Source organism: Dendropsophus ebraccatus, chromosome 7 (assembly GCF_027789765.1).
Source record: "Dendropsophus ebraccatus isolate aDenEbr1 chromosome 7, aDenEbr1.pat, whole genome shotgun sequence".
Lineage (NCBI taxonomy): Eukaryota > Metazoa > Chordata > Amphibia > Anura > Hylidae > Dendropsophus > Dendropsophus ebraccatus.
The window spans coordinates 3,213,884-3,233,275 of record NC_091460.1 but is presented as its reverse complement, the minus strand read 5'-3'; the positions used below and the strand labels follow the sequence as shown (position 1 = coordinate 3,233,275).

Below are 19,392 nucleotides of genomic sequence, written 5' to 3'. Positions count from 1 at the left end.
CCATGAAATCCGTCTCTTCTTGTGCTTCCAGTTTAACCTCAACTTTGATATTCGATCAGATCTTCCCTCTAAACAGACAGAAAAAAATAAGAACTCTATGTGAACTTGTCCTTGTCATATTGTGAGGAGCCTTCCGCACCCCCTACCTGATGATTCTCTTACAGTCCTGGAAATAAAGAGGACGGGGCCATCTATCACATTCCTCGCTGATCCTCCATCATGAGCCGCTGCTCCCTGTACAATCCTTGTGTCCTGTACAGGAAGGAAAAGTTTATTTCACACATAACACAATGTAACATCCCTCCTCCTGTAAGCTTACCTTCTGCTGGGGTCACACTGATAGTAACACAATGTAACCCCCCTCCTCCTGTAGGCTTACCTTAATGCTGGGGGGGTCACACTGATGGTAACACAATGTAAACACCCTCCTCCTGTAAGCGTACCTTACTGCTGGGGTCACACCTGATAGTAACACAATGGTAACACCCCTCCTCCGTAAGCTTACCTTACTGCTGGGGGGTCACACACTGATAGTAACACAATGTACATCCCTCCTCCTGTAAGCTTACCTTACTGCTGGGGGGGTCACACTGATAGGAACACAATGTAACATCCCTCCTCCTGTAGCTTACCTTACTGCTGGTGGTCACACTGATAGTAACACAATGTAACATCCCTCCTCCTGTAAGCTTACCTTACTGCTGGGGGGTCACCACACTGATAGTAACACAATGTACATCCTCCTCCTGTAAGCTTACCTTACTGCTGGGGTCACACACTGATAGTAACACAATGTAACATCCCGCCTCCTGTAAGCTACTTACTGCGGGGGGGGGGGGGGGGGGGGGGGGGTCACACACTGATAGTAACACAATGTAACATCCCTCCTCTGTAAGCTTACCTTACTGCTGGGGGTCACACTGATAGTAACACAATGTACATCCCTCCTCCTGTAAGCTTACCTTACTGCTGGGGTCACACACTGATAGTAACACAATGTAACATCCCTCCTCCTGTAAGCTTACCTTACTGCTGGGGGTCACACACTGATAGTAACTACAATGTACATCCCCTCCTCCTGTAAGCTTACCTTACTGCTGGGGGGGGTCACACACTGATAGTAACACAATGTAACACCCCTCCTCCTGTAAGCTTACCTTACGCTGGGGGTCACACTGATAGTAACACAATGTAACATCCCTTCTCCTGTAAGCTTACCTTACTGCTGGGGGGTCACACACTGATAGTAACACAATGTAACACCCCTCCTCCTGTAAGCTTACCTTACTGCTGGGGGGTCACACACTGATAGTAACACAATGTAACACCCCTCCTCCTGTAAGCTTACCTTACTGCTGGGGGTCACACTGATAGTAACACAATGTAACATCCCTCCTCCTGTAAGCTTACCTTACTGCTGGGGGTCACACCTGATAGTAACACAATGTAACATCCCTCCTCCTGTAAGCTTACCTTACTGCTGGGGGTCACACACTGATAGTAACACAATGTAACATCCCTCCTCCTGTAAGCTTACCTTACTGCTGGGGGGGGGGGGGGGGGGGTCACACACTGATAGTAACACAATGTAACATCCCTCCTCCTGTAAGCTACCTTACTGCTGGGGTCACACTGATAGTAACACAATGTAACATCCTCCTCCTGTAAGCTTAACCTTACTGCTGGGGTCACACTGATAGTAACACAATGTAACATCCCTCCTCCTGTAAGCTTACCTTACTGCTGGGGGGTCACACACTGATAGTAATACAATGTAACATCCCTCCTCCTGTAAGCTTACTTACTGCTGGGGGGGGTCACACACTGATAGTAACACAATGTAACACCCCTCCTCCTGTAAGCTTACCTTACTGCTGGGGTCACACTGATAGTAACACAATGTAACATCCCTTCCTCCTGTAAGCTTACCTTACTGCTGGGGGGTCACACACTGATAGTAACACAATGTAACACCCCTCCTCCTGTAAGCTTACCTTACTGTTGGGGGTCACACACTGAGGAGCAGAGATCTCCACACACAACACAACAGCAGTGACTGCCGAACGAGGAGCTACTCTGGATCTGGTAGATTCTGGAGATGTAGGACCTGTGATGATGTCAGAATCATGTGACCATTACATTAGGAGGCGGAGCTCAGCAAGTGCAGGAGAGAAGAGATTGTGGTGAAGGACCTGTGATCATGTGACAGGAGTGGGCTGGGTTTAGCACTGCAACCTCATACTGGGGTGCTCCTAGCAGCACAGAAGTTGCGGTCACTGAGGAGGTATTTGGTGAGGTCCGAGTTTCGGGGTGAATCCTATGATAATATTATAATAAAGTTATTACTAGTGATGAGCGAGTATTAAAATGCGCAGGTGCTTGTACTCAGATGAATATTTCCCGATACTCAAGTGCTCGTTTCAAGTAACGAACCCTTTGAAGTCAATGGGAAACTCAAGCATTTTTGCAGGGGACCCAAGCTCGGCAGAGGGAAGGTTGTGTGAAAACCTGTCTACCTCAGAAATGAGGAAACGGAAATGGACAGGAAACAGCAGGGCAGCAGCATGGATGTCTCTGAGGCTGCCTAATCAGACCATTACGCCAAATTCTGGGGAGCAGCATGGAATGTGTAGAACACCAGGAACCATTAAGACAGAGGTAGCATATGAACCACACAAAATCTCACCTGACCAGCATGGCGGTGATGAGAGTGACCAAGGTAGAAGCAGTAGCAGGTGAGCCTCCCAAAAATTATACCACATACAGAATGGCAGTGATGACAGAGTGACCAAGGTAGAAGCGGTAGCCAGTGAGCCTTCCAAAAATTATGCCAGACACAGCATGGCAGTGATGACAGAGTGACCAAGGTAGAAGTGGTAGTAGGTGAAGCCTCCCAAAAATTATGCCAAGACACAGCATGGCCGAAGAAGACTTTGGCTGTTGGCTGAGAATTGAAGGAGGAGGAGGCGAGAATATACTAAGAATCTTCATGTTGATCTGCTTTCCCTGGGTGGACAGTTGAATTCAGGTGAAATCCAGGCTTTGTTCATTTTTATAACATTAGCCTGTCAGCGCTGTCAGTTGACAGCGGGTGCGCTTATCAGTGATGGTACCAACTGCACTGAAGACCAGCTCTGACAACACGCTAGCAGCAGGGAAGCCCAGCACCTTCAAGGCATAAAGCGCCAGTTCAGGCCACGTATTCAGCTTTGCAACCCAGTAGTTGTATGTAGCATAGTGATCGGGAGGGACGGTGGTATGGTCAGCAAGGTACTCCCTCACCATCTTCCTGAAGGCTTCCCCCCTACTCTGTCTAGACTGGGGATGGTTGACATAGTCTTGCTGGGGTGCCATGAAACTGTCAAAGGCCTTGGAGAGTGTTCCCCTGCCCCTTGACAAGCTGCCTGCTCCACCGCTCCTCTCCCCCGCTCTTTGTCCTACAGAAGTACGTCCTCTGGCGCTAGTGGTGTCAGATGGGAAGTACATTTTCAGCTTCTGCACCAGGGCCTGTTGATACTGATTCACTCTCATACTGCGTTCCTCGGCAGGAATGAGAGTGGGAAAGTTCTGTTTGTACCGAGGGTCCAGGAGGAAGAACACCCAGTAATCGGTGTTGTCAAAAATTCTAACCCGAGGGTCATGGGAAAGACAGCCTAACAAAGTCAGCCATATGCGCCAGGGTCCGAACATGCAAAAACACCCTCTCCTGACTAGCCTCAATTTCCTCCTTCTCCTCCACCAAATCCTCCTCTTCAGGCCATACACGCTCAACAACTAAGGATTGAGCATGGGCACCCTCCTCAGTGGCGGCAGCAGTCTGCTCCTCTTCCGCCTCTTCTTCAATCCTCCCTCATCCTCTACTCCGTGGTGAGAAACTGACGTCAGGGTGGTCTGGCTATCTAGCGGCGGATGTTCTTCACCCGTCTCCTGAGACAAAGGCAAAGTCTCAGACTTCAGGCTGAGCAGGGAGGTTTTTAGCCGACACAGCAGCGGGATGGTGAGGCTGATGGCGGCATCACCGCTGACCATCTGTGTTGACTCCTCAAAGGGCCCCAGTACCTGACAGATAGCAGACATCCACGTCCACTCCACATTGTAGATTTGAGGTAGCTGACCGACCTGACTACCGATTCGCACTGAGGTTGACATCTGGCATTCCACATTGGCTCTGCGTTGCTGGTAAACCCTGGCTACCATCTGGAAGGTGGAATTCCACCTCGTGGGCACGTCGCACAGCAGTCAGTGAGCTGGCAGTTGAAAGCGCCTTTGCACTGCCCTAAGGGTGGCAGCATCCGTGGTTGACGGAAATGCGCACAGATGCAACGCACCTTGGCGAGCAAGTCAGCCAAATTGTGGTAGGTGTTAAGGAACCGCTACACCACTAGGGCCAGGCATGGTACATGTGTGAGGCTGCCGAGTTGCAGAGCTTGCCCCCAGGTTCCGCCCATTGTCACACACAACCATGCCTGGTTTGAGGTTCTGTGCCACGAGCCAAAGATCTGTCTGCGCCGTGATGCCCTGCAACAGCTCTTGGGCCGTGTGCCTTGTCGCCTAAGCTCAGCAATTTCGACACCGCCTGTTGGGGCTTATCCTCCGCAGTGCTGATGCACCTAGCGCTACAAAATAGAGGCGACATGCTTCGTAATAGAGAAGAGGAGGAAGAAGAAGAGGAGGAGGAGAAAGAGGTTTTGGAAGAAAAGGTATACAAATCATGAGAGACCGCCACAGAGGTCCTTTCAATGGTCTGTTGTAGGGACAGTTGAACACTGCGCTTGGACACCTTGCTGGAGGGTGTGAAGCATAGTGGAGAAGGAGCATGAGAAGAAGCAGGGATGTGACTTGCACTCACTGAACAGCCTTGGTTGCACTGAGTGGGGTGTTTAGCACTCATATGCCTGTGCATGCTGGTAGTGGTTAGGCTGGTAGTGGTGGCTCCCCTGCTGATCCTGGCGTGGCACACTACAGTCTGTCGTTCATCAGCACTTTCTTTAAAGACCCTCCAGACTTGGGAACATCTAGCCCTGGCCACAGGAGTTTGACGTGAAACAGTTGCTGATCTACTCGCTCTGCCCTGCCTCTCCCTCTGCCCACCCCTCTTCCTCTTCCAACCGGTCCTGCGGGTGAACTTGCCTCCCCCTCAGAAGCACGGTCTTCACTAGGCTTATCCACCCAGCTCAGGTCAGTCACCTCGTCCTCATCCACCAGCTCTTCCTCCAATTCCTCACTCTCCTCCTTACTTTGAGTTACATCCATGACAACAACCTCACTGTCTGACAACTGGGTCTCATCATCATCATCATCAGACACCTCTTCCAACCCCGCTTGCAAGTCCCCACTCTCATCACCCACCGACTGTCTGAGCTGCATAGTTTGGGCATCAGGGACAGATCGACTGCTCCGGTTGCTCAGACTCAGGGAAGGGTCCAGAAAAACAGTTCCTGGGAGCCTGGTGGTGGTGGATGGAGGGGCCAGGCTGTGGGGAAGGAGGCTGAGCTAATGGAGCAAGGGTTCCACTCCCTTGGGTTAGCGTGGGTGGACTGCGTGAAAGACTGGGTGGTGGATAAGTTACTGGACACATTATCCGCTATCCACGTCATCACCTGTTGACACTGCAGCGGTTTCAATAGTTGTGTACCCTGAGACCCCGTAAGTTGTGAGAAGAAGCTAGGGAGTGGACGTCTGCGGTGTGCCACTGCCCCCTCCTCAACGGGTGCTGCTGTGTCACCCTGCCCTGAATCACGGCCTCTGCCCACTGCATCGCTTGGAATCCCATGTCCTCGTCCTCAACCCTTACCCCTGGGGTTCACCATTTTATGGACACTGCACAGTCAAGACTGAGATAGTTGCACTACAGATCACAGCAAGCCAAGAAAATATATTACTCAGACTACTTTTTGAATTAGTCGTATAGAGTCTGTGTGTAAGTGCTGCTATATAGTGTATGCCACCCCTTACACAGGACAATGAGCAGTGAGGTTGAATACGGCTGCACTAAGAAATAAAGCAACCCTGCTGACTGGCTGCAGATGAGAAAAGATACTGGTCACACTAGTTTTTGGAGGCAGTCGTATAGAGTCTGTATGTAAGTGGTGGTATATGGTGTATGCCACCTGTTACACAGGACAATGAGCAGTGAGGTTCTATGCAGCTGTACTACAAATCACAGCAATACAATGTACAACAGCAGCAGCACCAGCCACAAAAATTATAATAGTACTAAGGACTTCTTAGGGGTCTGTATGCAACACCTAATGTCCCCTTTCTGCCAGCAGCCGATCACCACAGTGTGCTACTGAAATCCTGGTAGCTGTACTGCCTGTCCCAGCCAGCAGTCTGTAGTAATAAAATATATATATATATATATATATATATATATATATATTTTAAGCCCTTACAAGGGCTGTTGGGTTCTTTCTATAGTATCCCTGCCTACTGGAACGCTATTTCCCTCCCTGACAGACAGCAGCTCCCTCCCTAACTGCTTCCAGCCTGAGTCTGACGCGAGCATCGCGGGACCTGATTCTTATATGCCCGGGTCATCTGATCTGGTTAACCAATCACTGCCAATTCACATGTATGGGTTCCACGTGATGCTACAAGCTCCCAAAGCCTCTCCTGCATGATGATTGGCTGACAAAAAGCCGCCAAACATGCAGGAAGAGGAAGATGCCATTTTCTCGAGTATCGCGAGATGCTTGTCCGAGTAACGAGTACCCTAATTAGAATGTAATCAGTGTAATTTAAAATGCTGTAAAACACATCTGTGAAAAAAACGGACACGGATGCAAAACGGATGATAAACGGACTGTTTTGCACGGATCACGGAGGTAGCTACCGGACCACAATTACAAACCGGGAAAATCCCTGAACATGTGAATGCAGCCTTAGTTGAAAAAAGACAATATCTTGTAAGCACATGAAAAAGACTCACAATAAGCTAAAATCACTAATAATGTTCCATAACCTCAGGGCACTAGTATAGGTATAACACAGGCAACCTCACTCACCTCCCTAATTTATAAAAGACAGCAGTATCATCATCATACAAGTTTATTTATTCTACTGGGACTCAGTGATCATTGCACCAGCACCTACACACAAGCCATACCGTCCTTGGGTCATCTCCCCTTTCTGTGGGTGATGGTACCGACAGTCCGGGTGGGTCATAACTGCACTCCGGACCACCGTGATAAGAGCCCAAGGGACCCATCACAACCTGACAGGTCACCGACCATTGGGGAAGGGTATAGCCAGCCACACACAACAAGCAGGTGTGCCCCCATACCCGTGTGCTGAGTCAGCACTGGTGTCACAACAACCTCATAACCGGCTGAGCTATACTCCACCGACCATCCATCATAGAAGTGGCGTCACCCGGAACAACTCAATAAGTGCCCCACAATATCACTTATCGCAAATCATATTGCATATCACATCACATATCGCAAATCACATATCGCATATTACTGCTGTGTGGAATGAGTGAGGGATACACAGCCCGATACATTCCATCCTAGAGAGGACTTCCTCAAGGTTCAGACAGCCAGAGGAGACAGGAGAGGGGAGTGTGTCCGGACGGGTGAGAGGAGAGGGGAGCACAGCTGGAGGGGTGAGAGGAGGGGGGAGCACAGCCGGAGGGGTGAGAGGAGAGGGGAGCATAGCCGGAGGGGTCACAGGGGAGGGGAGCATAGCCGGAGGGGTCACAGGGGAGGGGAGCACAGCCAGAGGGGTGACAGGGGAGGGGAGCACAGCCGGAGGGGTCACAGGGGAGGGGAGCACAGCCGGAGGGGTCACAGGGGAGGGGAGCACAGCCGGAGGGGTGAGAGGGGAGGGGAGCATAGCCGGAGGGGTGACAGGGGAGGGGAGCACAGCCAGAGGGGTGAGAGGAGGGGGGAGCACAGCTGGAGGGGAGACAGGAGAGGAGCGCACAGCCGGAGGGGTGACAGGAGAGGGGAGCACAACTGGAGGGGTGACAGGAGAGGAGCGCACAGCTGGAGGGGTGACAGGAGAGGGGAGCACAACTGGAGGGGTGACAGGAGAGGGGAGCACAACTGGAGGGGTGACAGGAGAGGGGAGCATAACCGGAGGGGTGACAGTAGAGGGGAGCACAACTGGAGGGGTGACAGGAGAGGGGAGCATAGCCAGAGGGGTGACAGGAGAGGGGAGCATAGCTGGAGGGGTGACAGGAGAGGGGAGCACAGCCGGAGGGGTGAGCACAGCTGGAGGGGTGAGAGGAGGGGTGAGCACAGCTGGAGGGGTGACAGGAGAGGGGAGTGCGGCCGGAGGGGTGAGAGTAGAGGGGGGCACAGATGGAGGGTGAGGAGAGGGGGGCACAGCCGGAGGGGTCACAGTGGAGCACAGCCGGAGGGGTGAAAGGAGGGGGGAGAACAGCTGGAGGGGTCACAGGGGAGGGGAGCACAGCCAGAGGGGTGAGAGGAGGGGGGGAGCACAGCTGGAGGGGTGACAGGAGAGGGGAGCACAGCTGGAGGGGAGACAGGAGAGGAGAGCACAACTGGAGGGGAGACAGGAGAGGGGAGTGCGGCCGGAGGGGTGAGCACAGCTGGAGGGGGTGACAGGAGAGGAGCATAGCCGGAGAGGTGACAGGGGAGCACAGCTGGAGGGGTGACAGGAGAGGGGAGCACAGCAGGGGGGGGGGGGTGACAGGAGAGGGGGCCACAGCTGGAAGGGTGACAGGAGAGGGGGCCACAGCTGGAAGGGTGACAGGAGAGGGGGCCACAGCTGGAAGGGTGACAGGAGAGGGGAGTGCGGCCAGAGGGGTGAGAGGAGAGGGGAGTGCGGCCAGAGGGGTGAGAGGAGAGGGGAGCACAGCCGGAGGGGTGAGAGGAGAGGGGGGCACAGATTGAGGGGTGACAGGAGAGGGGAGCACAGCTGGAGGGGGTGAGAGGAGAGGGGGGCACAGATGATGGAGGGGTGACAGGAGAGGGGAAACAGCCGAAGGGGTCACAGGGGAGCACAGCTGGAGGGGTGAGAGGGGGGAGACGGAGACGGCTGATGATTCGGGCCTCTGTCCTCTGTACATGCCTTCCATCTATTCCCCCCCCCCCCCCCCCCCCGGCTTATGGAGCCAACGCGCTTCTGCCGGGGAGGGGAAGCCTAACTATCCTCTGCCTCCTCTCAATCCACTAACAGGACGGTGGTCTCAGGGTGGCCCGCCATCAGATTACATATCACAGTAACCCCACCCAGTTATGTGTAGGCCAAAAGGAAAGGTGGGATGGCCAAGGTAAAGCCTGCATGCCATGAAGAAGCCGCGGGAGACAAGAACGGCCATGTAAGAACGTCTGCGGCCGGTTATTTGTTCCAAAGGGACAAAGCCAGGAATGAAAGTAACAGAAGAAAAGCCTTTAATTCATGATTTTAATATTTATTACACACACTGTACAAGGAAGCAAAACACATCAGAGCATTCACCTCCATCACCTGTATATACGGGACCAGTAAGAATCAGATTATATCTCCACAATGAAGTAACAAACCCGTATACGGAGTCCTCACTTCTCCACTCGGCCCTTATGGACACAGGGTGGAGGAGACTATGAATACAGGAAGGAACATGGGGACACTTCGGCATCACTGCCTCTTCTCCTCCTCCTCAGTAACCCCCCATTGATCCCAGTCACATTTGGCCTCTGTTCCATATAGAATTGGTGTTCAGGAGATGCAGGATGGTTCCGGACAAGAACACATTGTTTACTTACAAAATACTTTCACAACTGGATCATCAAAGTGTTTTTTTTCTTGTGTGAGTTCTCTGGTGATACCTTAGGCTACCTTTAGCTGTAAAACATTTTCCACATTCTTAGCACGAATATGACTTCTCTCCTGTGTGAGTTCTCTCGTGTACAAGAAGTTCTGGTCTATTGGTAAAACATTTCTCACATTCTGGACAGGAATACGGCTTTTCTCCTGTGTGGCTTCTCGAATGTATCACAAGATATACTTTATTTGCGAAACATTTCCCACATTCTGAACAGGAATACGGCTTCTCTCCTGTGTGACTTCGCTGATGTCTAGCAAGCCTTGATTTACTCGAGAAACATTTCCCACATTCAGAACAGGGATACGGCTTCTCTCCTGTGTGACTTCTCTCATGTATAACAAGATATGATTTAGTTGTGAAACATTTCCCACATTCTTTACATGAAAACGGCCTCTCTCCTGTGTGTCTTCTCTCATGTTTAACAAGATTTGCTTTATGGCAAAAAGATTTTCCACACTCTGAACATGAATACGGCGTCTCTCCCGTGTGACTTTTCTCATGTTTTACAAGATTTGATTTATAGGAGAAACTTTGCCCACATTCTGAACATGAAAATGGCTTCTCAGCTGTGTGAATTCTCTCATGTATAAAAAGATGTAATTTACTTGAGAAACATCTCCCACATTCTAAACACGAATACGGCTCCTCTCCGGTGTGACTTCTGTCTGTGAAAAGATTTAAGGGTTTTATAATCTCTTTTCCACATTTATCATATTGACCCCCCCCCCTTCTTACCTGAGGTAACAGCCTGTGACTGCCCAGACGGCTCCTTGTATGATGGATCTGTAGGGTGGGCTCCAGGGTGTATATGTGGAAGGCTTTCTTCTGAGGAGGGCTGCACGATGGCGTCACCTTCCCCTGTATAACATGGCGATAACTTGACGTTTCTCTCAGAGTTCTGGCTGGGATTTTCTGTATGAAACAAAAACGGATTTCGTTATTTTCTTTCGGAAATTTGTAACACATCTCTATGGCTGAAAAACGTGGAGCAGTCAGGAAGACAACACCTCCGTGCGCTGGACTTCACTAGTGTCCATTAAAGAAGAAGGTTATGGGATGTCTCCTATTCACTATATTGTAGGATCAGGGAGAACCCTTAGGGTCCTATTACACGGAGCAATTTTTTAACAACTAACGATAAACCATCGAAAACTAGATGGTTTATCGTTAAAGGACAACTCCGGCCAAAAGTATTTTTTAATATATTACTTATAGAAAGTTAGACAAATTCCTAATGTACATTAATTATGGGAAATGCACATATAGGGCTAATTCCCTTAATTTAGTAGATCATGGAGACTTCAAAGACTCTCAGAAACTGTGACGTCACGAATCAGGTGTTATTCCTATAGAGTGTCCAGCAGGGGGCTGACTTTAATTTATAGTGCACCCCCTGCTGGACACTCCATTGGAATTACAATGGATGTGTATGTAAATGTGATATACACTGTTTTTGATAGAATACATTTATGGAATACTTTGGGGAGCAAGTGTCCTTGCTCCCCAAAGTATTCCATAAATGTATGCAATCAGTACATTCATAGTATGAGCAGATGATGGGGGAGTAGTACCTGTGCTATCCCCATTACATCTCTGCCGCCGCTGCACAGTGCATGCCGGCCGGGGACACCTGGAAACGATTATTGTTTAAATTCAAACGATATAACGATTTTTTGCACGATAATCGTCCCGTGTAATAGGGCCTTTAGGAAAACCTTAAGGAAACAAGATTTCCCAAGAGAGATTCGATAGACTGTAATGAAGCCCATCTACTGCAATGGCTGCCGAGGCGGAGGGTGACGTCTCCTGCCATACAGACTAAATAATCACACCCTACATTGTGTGTAATCTAGTCATGTTAGAGCGCTGCTAAACCCATCGCTTTTAGGCAACATCTTCTCTAAGAGCCGATTACATGGGACGATTATTGTACGAAAAATCGTTTATACTGTTAAAATTTAAACGACAATCTGCGTGTATGCGGCAATGACTGAAAAATTATTCACGTCGCTGATGGCATCTTTCAAAACTGACCATAAAATTATCGTTAATCGTTGGTTAATTGAATAATTTGCTAATTCTTCACATGGTTCATTCTTTGGCTGGGATCAGAGTAAAGACCGTAGTAACGACCATAGCGTTCTGTGCGTTATGATGAACGGTTCCAGGTCATTCCCAACTACAGAGCCAGACCCCGATTTACTGAGATTATCCGGATGTTATATCCCCTGCACATCGTAACACTGCAATAGTAACACAACTGCACTATACATATATCCTCGGGGGGGGGGGTGTTACTGTAATGTAGCTGTAAGGTGGAGCCCCCCCCTTATATCCCTGCCCCCCTCACTATACTGCACTATACATATATACACATGGGGGGGGGGGTTACTGTAATGTAGCTGTAAGGTGGAGCCCCCCATTATATCCCTGTACCCCCCTCACTATACTGCACTATACATATATACACAGGGGAGGGGGGTTACTGTAATGTAGCTGTAAGGTGGAGCCCCCCCTTATATCCCTGTGCCCCCCCCCTCACTATACTGCACTATACATATATACACGGGAGGGGGGGGTGTTACTGTAATGTAGCTGTAAGGTGGAGCCCCCCCTTATATCCCTGCCCCCCCCTCACTATACTGCACTATACATATATACACAGGGGGGGGGGGTGTTACTGTAATGTAGCTGTAAGGTGGAGCCCCCCCCTTATATCCCTGCCCCCCCCCTCACTATACATATATACACAGGGGGGGGGGGGTACTGTAATGTAGCTGTAAGGTGGAGCCCCCCCTTATATCCCTGCCCCCCCCTCACTATACTGCACTATACATATATACACAGGGGGGGGGGTGTTACTGTAATGTAGCTGTAAGGTGGAGCCCCCCCTTATATCCCTGCCCCCCCTCACTATACTGCACTATACATATATACACAGGGGGGGTGTTACTGTAATGTAGCTGTAAGGTGGAGCCCCCCCTTATATCCCCCCCCCCCCTCACTATACTGCACTATACATATATACACAGGGGGGGGGGGGGTGTTACTGTAATGTAGCTGTAAGGTGGAGCCCCCCCTTATATCCCTGCCCCCCCCCTCACTATACTGCACTATACATATATACACAGGGGGGGGGGGTGTTACTGTAATGTAGCTGTAAGGTGGAGCCCCCCCTTATATCCCGGTGCCCCCCTCCCCTCACTATACATATATACACGGGGGGGGGGGGTGTTACTGTAATGTAGCTGTAAGGTGGAGCCCCCCCTTATATCCCTGCCCCCCCCTCACTATACTGCACTATACATATATACACAGGGGGGGGGGGGGTACTGTAATGTAGCTGTAAGGTGGAGCCCCCCCTTATATCCCTGCCCCCCCCCCCTCACTATACTGCACTATACATATATACACAGGGGGGGGGGGGGTTACTGTAATGTAGCTGTAAGGTGGAGCCCCCCCTTATATCCCCTGCCCCCCCTCACTATACTGCACTATACATATATACACAGGGGGGGGGGGGTGTTACTGTAATGTAGCTGTAAGGTGGAGCCCCCCCTTATATCCCTGCCCCCCCCCTCACTATACTGCACTATACATATATACACAGGGGGGGGGGGGTTACTGTAATGTAGCTGTAAGGTGGAGCCCCCCTTATATCCCTGTGCCCCCCCTCACTATACTGCACTATACATATATACACAGGGGGGGGGGGGGGGGAGTGTTACTGTAATGTAGCTGTAAGGTGGAGCCCCCCCTTATATCCCTGCCCCCCCTCACTATACTGCACTATACATATATACACAGGGGGGGGGGTTACTGTAATGTAGCTGTAAGGTGGAGCCCCCCCTTATATCCCTGCCCCCCCTCACTATACTGCACTATACATATATACACGGGGGGGGGGTTACTGTAATGTAGCTGTAAGGTGGAGCCCCCCCCTTATATCCCTGCCCCCCCCTCACTATACTGCACTATACATATATACACAGGGGGGGGGGTACACTGTAATGTAGCTGTAAGGTGGAGCCCCCCCTTATATCCCTGCCCCCCCTCACTATACTGCACTATACATATATACACAGGGGGGGGGGGGTTTCTGTAATGTAGCTGTAAGGTGGAGCCCCCCTTATATCCCTGTGACCCCCCCTCACTATACTGCACTATACATATATACACAGGGGGGGGTTACTGTAATGTAGCTGTAAGGTGGAGCCCCCCTTATATCCCTGCCCCCCCTCACTATACTGCACTATACATATATACACAGGGGGGGTGTTACTGTAATGTAGCTGTAAGGTGGAGCCCCCCCTTATATCCCCCCCCCCCTCACTATACTGCACTATACATATATACACAGGGGGGGGGGTGTTACTGTAATGTAGCTGTAAGGTGGAGCCCCCCCTTATATCCCTGTGCCCCCCCCCCTCACTATACTGCACTATACATATATACACGGGGGGGGGGGGGGGGGTGTTACTGTAATGTAGCTGTAAGGTGGAGCCCCCCCTTATATCCCTGCCCCCCCTCACTATACTGCACTATACATATATACACAGGGGGGGGGTTACTGTAATGTAGCTGTAAGGTGGAGCACCCCCTTATATCCCTGCCCCCCCTCACTATACTGCACTATACATATATACACAGGGGGGGGGTTACTGTAATGTAGCTGTAAGGTGGAGCCCCCCCTTATATCCCTGCCCCCCCCTCACTATACTGCACTATACATATATACACAGGGGGGGGGGGGGTTACTGTAATGTAGCTGTAAGGTGGAGCCCCCCCTTATATCCCTGCCCCCCCCCCTCACTATACTGCACTATACATATATACACAGGGGGGGGGGGTTACTGTAATGTAGCTGTAAGGTGGAGCCCCCCCTTATATCCCTGTGCCCCCCCCTCACTATACTGCACTATACATATATACACAGGGGGGGGGGGGGGTTCTGTAATGTAGCTGTAAGGTGGAGCCCCCCTTATATCCCTGTGACCCCCCCCTCACTATACTGCACTATACATATATACACAGGGGGGGTGTACTGTAATGTAGCTGTAAGGTGGAGCCCCCCCTTATATCCCTGCCCCCCCCTCACTATACTGCACTATACATATATACACGGGGGGGGGGGGGTGTTTACTGTAATGTAGCTGTAAGGTGGAGCCCCCCCTTATATCCCTGCCCCCCCTCACTATACTGCACTATACATATATACACAGGGGGGGGGGGGTTACTGTAATGTAGCTGTAAGGTGGAGCCCCCCCTTATATCCCTGCCCCCCCTCACTATACTGCACTATACATATATACACAGGGGGGGTGTTACTGTAATGTAGCTGTAAGGTGGAGCCCCCCCTTATATCCCTGCCCCCCCTCACTATACTGCACTATACATATATACACAGGGGGGGTGTTACTGTAATGTAGCTGTAAGGTGGAGCCCCCCCTTATATCCCTGCCCCCCCTCACTATACTGCACTATACATATATACACAGGGGGGGGGTGTTACTGTAATGTAGCTGTAAGGTGGAGCCCCCCCTTATATCCCTGCCCCCCCCCTCACTATACTGCACTATACATATATACACAGGGGGGGGGGGGGTGTTACTGTAATGTACCTGTAAGGTGGAGCCCCCCTTATATCCCTGTGACCCCCCCTCACTATACTGCACTATACATATATACACAGGGGGGGGGGGGGGTACTGTAATGTAGCTGTAAGGTGGAGCCCCCCCTTATATCCCTGTGACCCCCCCTCACTATACTGCACTATACATATATACGCAGGGGGGGGTGTTACTGTAATGTAGCTGTAAGGTGGAGCCCCCCCTTATATCCCTGTGACCCCCCCTCACTATACTGCACTATACATATATACATATATACTCGCTTCCTACCCTGTGATTTGCTCTATTTGTTTTCCTGACTTGGGCTTGTGTCCCTGATCACCTGTTTGTCTCCTGATTTGATCTATATTTTTGTCTTCTGATTTTATAACTCGGGTTTGCCTCATTGACTCTGTTTGTTGCCTTGTGACTTTGTTCTAGTTTCTGCCTCTCCTGGTTTCACCCTAGCTTGCTGACCGCCCACCATTTTGTATATCGTTCTTGTCTCATAATTGTCTCAAGTTTGTCCTGTATTTGTCATGTGTTCCACCGATATGAGCATAGGGAATGACGCCAAGTTGTCCCATGTTCTTCAGGACACATTGAGGCGGGGGACAGCATCAGGGCTGCACTTGTCTCTGCGTCATATAATCCACAAAGCTATTAGGCAAGACACGGAAAAAGTATAACTGGCATTACTACAGGGAGCCAGACATATACATAGTCACAGGGGCCCCTACCAACAGCCATAATGCGGCCTACATACCTGGAGTAGCATCTCCCCACATCTCCTCCTTCACCTCACTCATACACGGGGGATCGCCCCTCATCCTCTCTTCTTCTGCTTCATCCTCCACTTTAATATTAGTCACCTGATCTCCCCCCTGATGGGACATATAGAACAATTCAGTACAATCCAGCAGACAGGAGGGAAAATCTAACACATCAACATAAGAAACCAGCAACATGTATCTATCAGCCTCATCACATCTATGATTGCAGGAGCAACAACCACCGGGGGGCGCTATAGAGATATAGTGCTATAGCATCAGCCTCATCTACCTGCTGATTGTCTGCTGGGACATTTCCCTCTGGACAGTCCTGGGAATACAGAGGACGGGGACACCTCTCTGGTGGATTTCTGTCACTGCCTCCATCTGTAGGGAACACACAGGGAGCCAATCCATTATACACTGCTACATGGCATCAGGAGGAGGATGGGAGGGGGAGGGAGGAGGAGGAGGATGGGAGGAGGAGGAGGATGGGAGGAGGAGGAGGAGGATGGGAGGAGGAGGAGGAGCAAGAGCAGAGGAGGAGGAGGAGGACGTAGGGCCCCTCCCCCCTGCTCTCTAGCATCAGGAAGGTCTCCTCTTACCTTGTGCTGTGAGGCCGGGCGGCTGATCCTCCATCATGAGCGGCTGCTCCCCCCGGTACAGATCCTTGTGTCCTTCTACATACTCCCACTCCTCCATGGAGAAATAGACGGCCACATCCTGACACCTTATAGGAACCTGACACACACAATGATCACACAGTCATCCCCCCCAGCCTGCTGCCTCCTGGATTACTCTATCATCTCCCAGCATTCCCCAGTGTCACCTCTCCAGTCAGCAGCTCAGTCATCCTGTGGGTGAGTTCTAGGATCTTCTGCTCATGTATCAGTGATGGAGGCTCCGTGATGGGGCCCCGGGCCCTGCTCCGCCCTCCTGACTCCTGGGGGAAGGCCACACCCTCCCCCCATGTCTTCTTCACTATGGTGTAATCCTGGGGATGGAGAGAGACAATGAGGGGACTGAGCCCAGTATTCCTGCCTCCTCCTCACTACAAAGAGGAGATTGTCCCCCTGTATAGAGCTCTAGTGAGGAGGAGGAGGAGGAGACACATCTGGACTACTGGGGTCAGTGCTGGAGACCACCGCACCTACAGAGAGGAGACCAGATCCAGAACATAGAGCGGGGGAGGGAGGGAGGGGCCAAAGAGCCCAGACAACAATGGTGGAAATCTAGAGAAGTTACCTCTCCGGTCAGCAGGCGGATGATCTCCAAGGTGACGTGTAATATTCTCTTACTGATCTCATTCCTGTCCTTCTCCATCCTTGGGGGCGTCATTCAGGAGAAGGAGCGTCTGGAGGAGAAGAGGAGACAACTGGAGCACAAGGAGGGTCTTGTCCTGCCGGGGCCCCAAACCATACAGGGGCCACAGCATATGTAACATCCCTCCTCCTATAAGATTACCTTACTGCTGGGGTCACACACTGATAGTAACACAATGTAACATCCCTCCTCCTGTAAGCTTACCTTACTGCTGGGGGGTCACACACTGATAGTAACACAATGTAACACCCCTCCTCCTGTAAGCTTACCTTACTGCTGGGGGGTCACACACTGATAGTAACACAATGTAACATCCCTCCTCCTGTAAGCTTACCTTACTGCTGGGGTCACACACTGATAGTAACACAATGTAACACCCCTCCTCCTGTAAGCTTACCTTACTGCTGGGGGGGTCACACTGATAGTAACACAATGTAACATCCCTCCTCCTGTAAGCTTACCTTACTGCTGGGGGGTCACACTGATAGTAACACAATGTAACACCCCTCCTCCTGTAAGCTTACCTTACTGCTGGGGTCACACACTGATAGTAACACAATGTAACACCCCTCCTCCTGTAAGCTTACCTTACTGCTGGGGGGGTCACACTGATAGTAACACAATGTAACATCCCTCCTCCTGTAAGCTTACCTTACTGCTGGGGTCACACTGATAGTAACACAATGTAACATCCCTCCTCCTGTAAGCTTACCTTACTGCTGGGGGGTCACACTGATAGTAACACAATGTAACACCCCTCCTCCTGTAAGCTTACGTTACTGCTGGGGGGTCACACACTGATAGTAACACAATGTAACACCCCTCCTCCTGTAAGCTTACCTTACTGCTGGGGTCACACACTGATAGTAACACAATGTAACACCCCTTCTCCTGTAAGCTTACCTTACTGCTGGGGTCACACTGATAGTAACACAATGTAACATCCCTCCTCCTGTAAGCTTACCTTACTGCTGGGGGGTCACACACTGATAGTAACACAATGTAACATCCCTCCTCCTGTAAGCTTACCTTACTGCTGGGGTCACACACTGATAGTAACACAATGTAACATCCCTCCTCCTGTAAGCTTACCTTACTGCTGGGGTCACACTGATAGTAACACAATGTAACATCCCTCCTCCTGTAAGCTTACCTTACTGCTGGGGTCACACTGATAGTAACACAATGTAACATCCCTCCTCCTGTAAGCTTACCTTACTGCTGGGGTCACACACTGATAGTAACACAATGTAACATCCCTCCTCCTGTAAGCTTACCTTACTGCTGAGGTCACACTGATAGTAACACAATGTAACACCCCTCCTCCTGTAAGCTTACCTTACTGCTGGGGTCACACTGATAGTAACACAATGTAACACCCCTCCTCCTGTAAGCTTATCTTACTGCTGGGGGGTCACACACTGATAGTAACACAATGTAACACCCCTCCTCCTGTAAGCTTACCTTACTGCTGGGGTCACACACTGAGGAGCAGAGATCTCCACACACAACACAACAGCAGTGACTGCCCGACCAGGAGCTGCTCTGTATCTGGTAGGGTAGATGCTAGAGTGTATCCTCTCCTTTGAGGTGTGATGTCACCAGGAGGGGCGGGGCCTCGACCGGAAGTAGGAAGTAGTGAGCTGCTGCACCATTCACTGTGCAGAAACAGAGGGAAGGAAGCTGCAATATCCACAGTAACATGGAGGGGTATACAGGGGGAGAGGACTGGTGTGTGGTGTCTGTATACAGGGGGAGAGGACTGGTGTGTGTAGTCTGTATACAGGGGGAGAGGACTGGTGTGTGATGTCTGTATACAGGGGGAGAGGACTGGTGTGTGATGTCTGTATACAGGGGGAGAGGACTGGTGTGTGGGGTCTGTATACAGGGGGAGAGGACTGGTGTGTGT

At 50.8% G+C, this 19,392-nt stretch overlaps 1 protein-coding gene across 4 annotated transcripts in view; it reads right to left on the bottom strand.

Annotated features, from left to right (window-relative positions):
* LOC138797147 (zinc finger protein 345-like) overlaps positions 1-19,048 on the bottom strand; it is a 165,366-nt gene extending 146,318 nt beyond the window's left edge. For 2 of the 4 annotated variants that reach the window (XR_011363894.1, XM_069976951.1), the window contains exons 1-4: positions 18,948-19,048; positions 17,406-17,514; positions 16,990-17,154; positions 16,766-16,901 (exon numbers count right to left, since the gene is read on the bottom strand). Coding sequence is in view for 2 of the 4 variants with exons in the window: in XM_069976951.1 (XP_069833052.1) it covers positions 16,766-16,901; positions 16,990-17,154; positions 17,406-17,498 (394 nt within the window). In the remaining 2 variants the exon portion in view is untranslated. Of the gene's footprint in view, positions 1-146; positions 155-16,765; positions 16,902-16,989; positions 17,155-17,405; positions 17,515-18,947 lie in introns of those variants that run through there. The other 2 variants (XM_069976953.1, XM_069976954.1) reach the window with 2 other exon arrangements.
* Between the last annotated feature and the right edge of the window lie 344 nt (positions 19,049-19,392).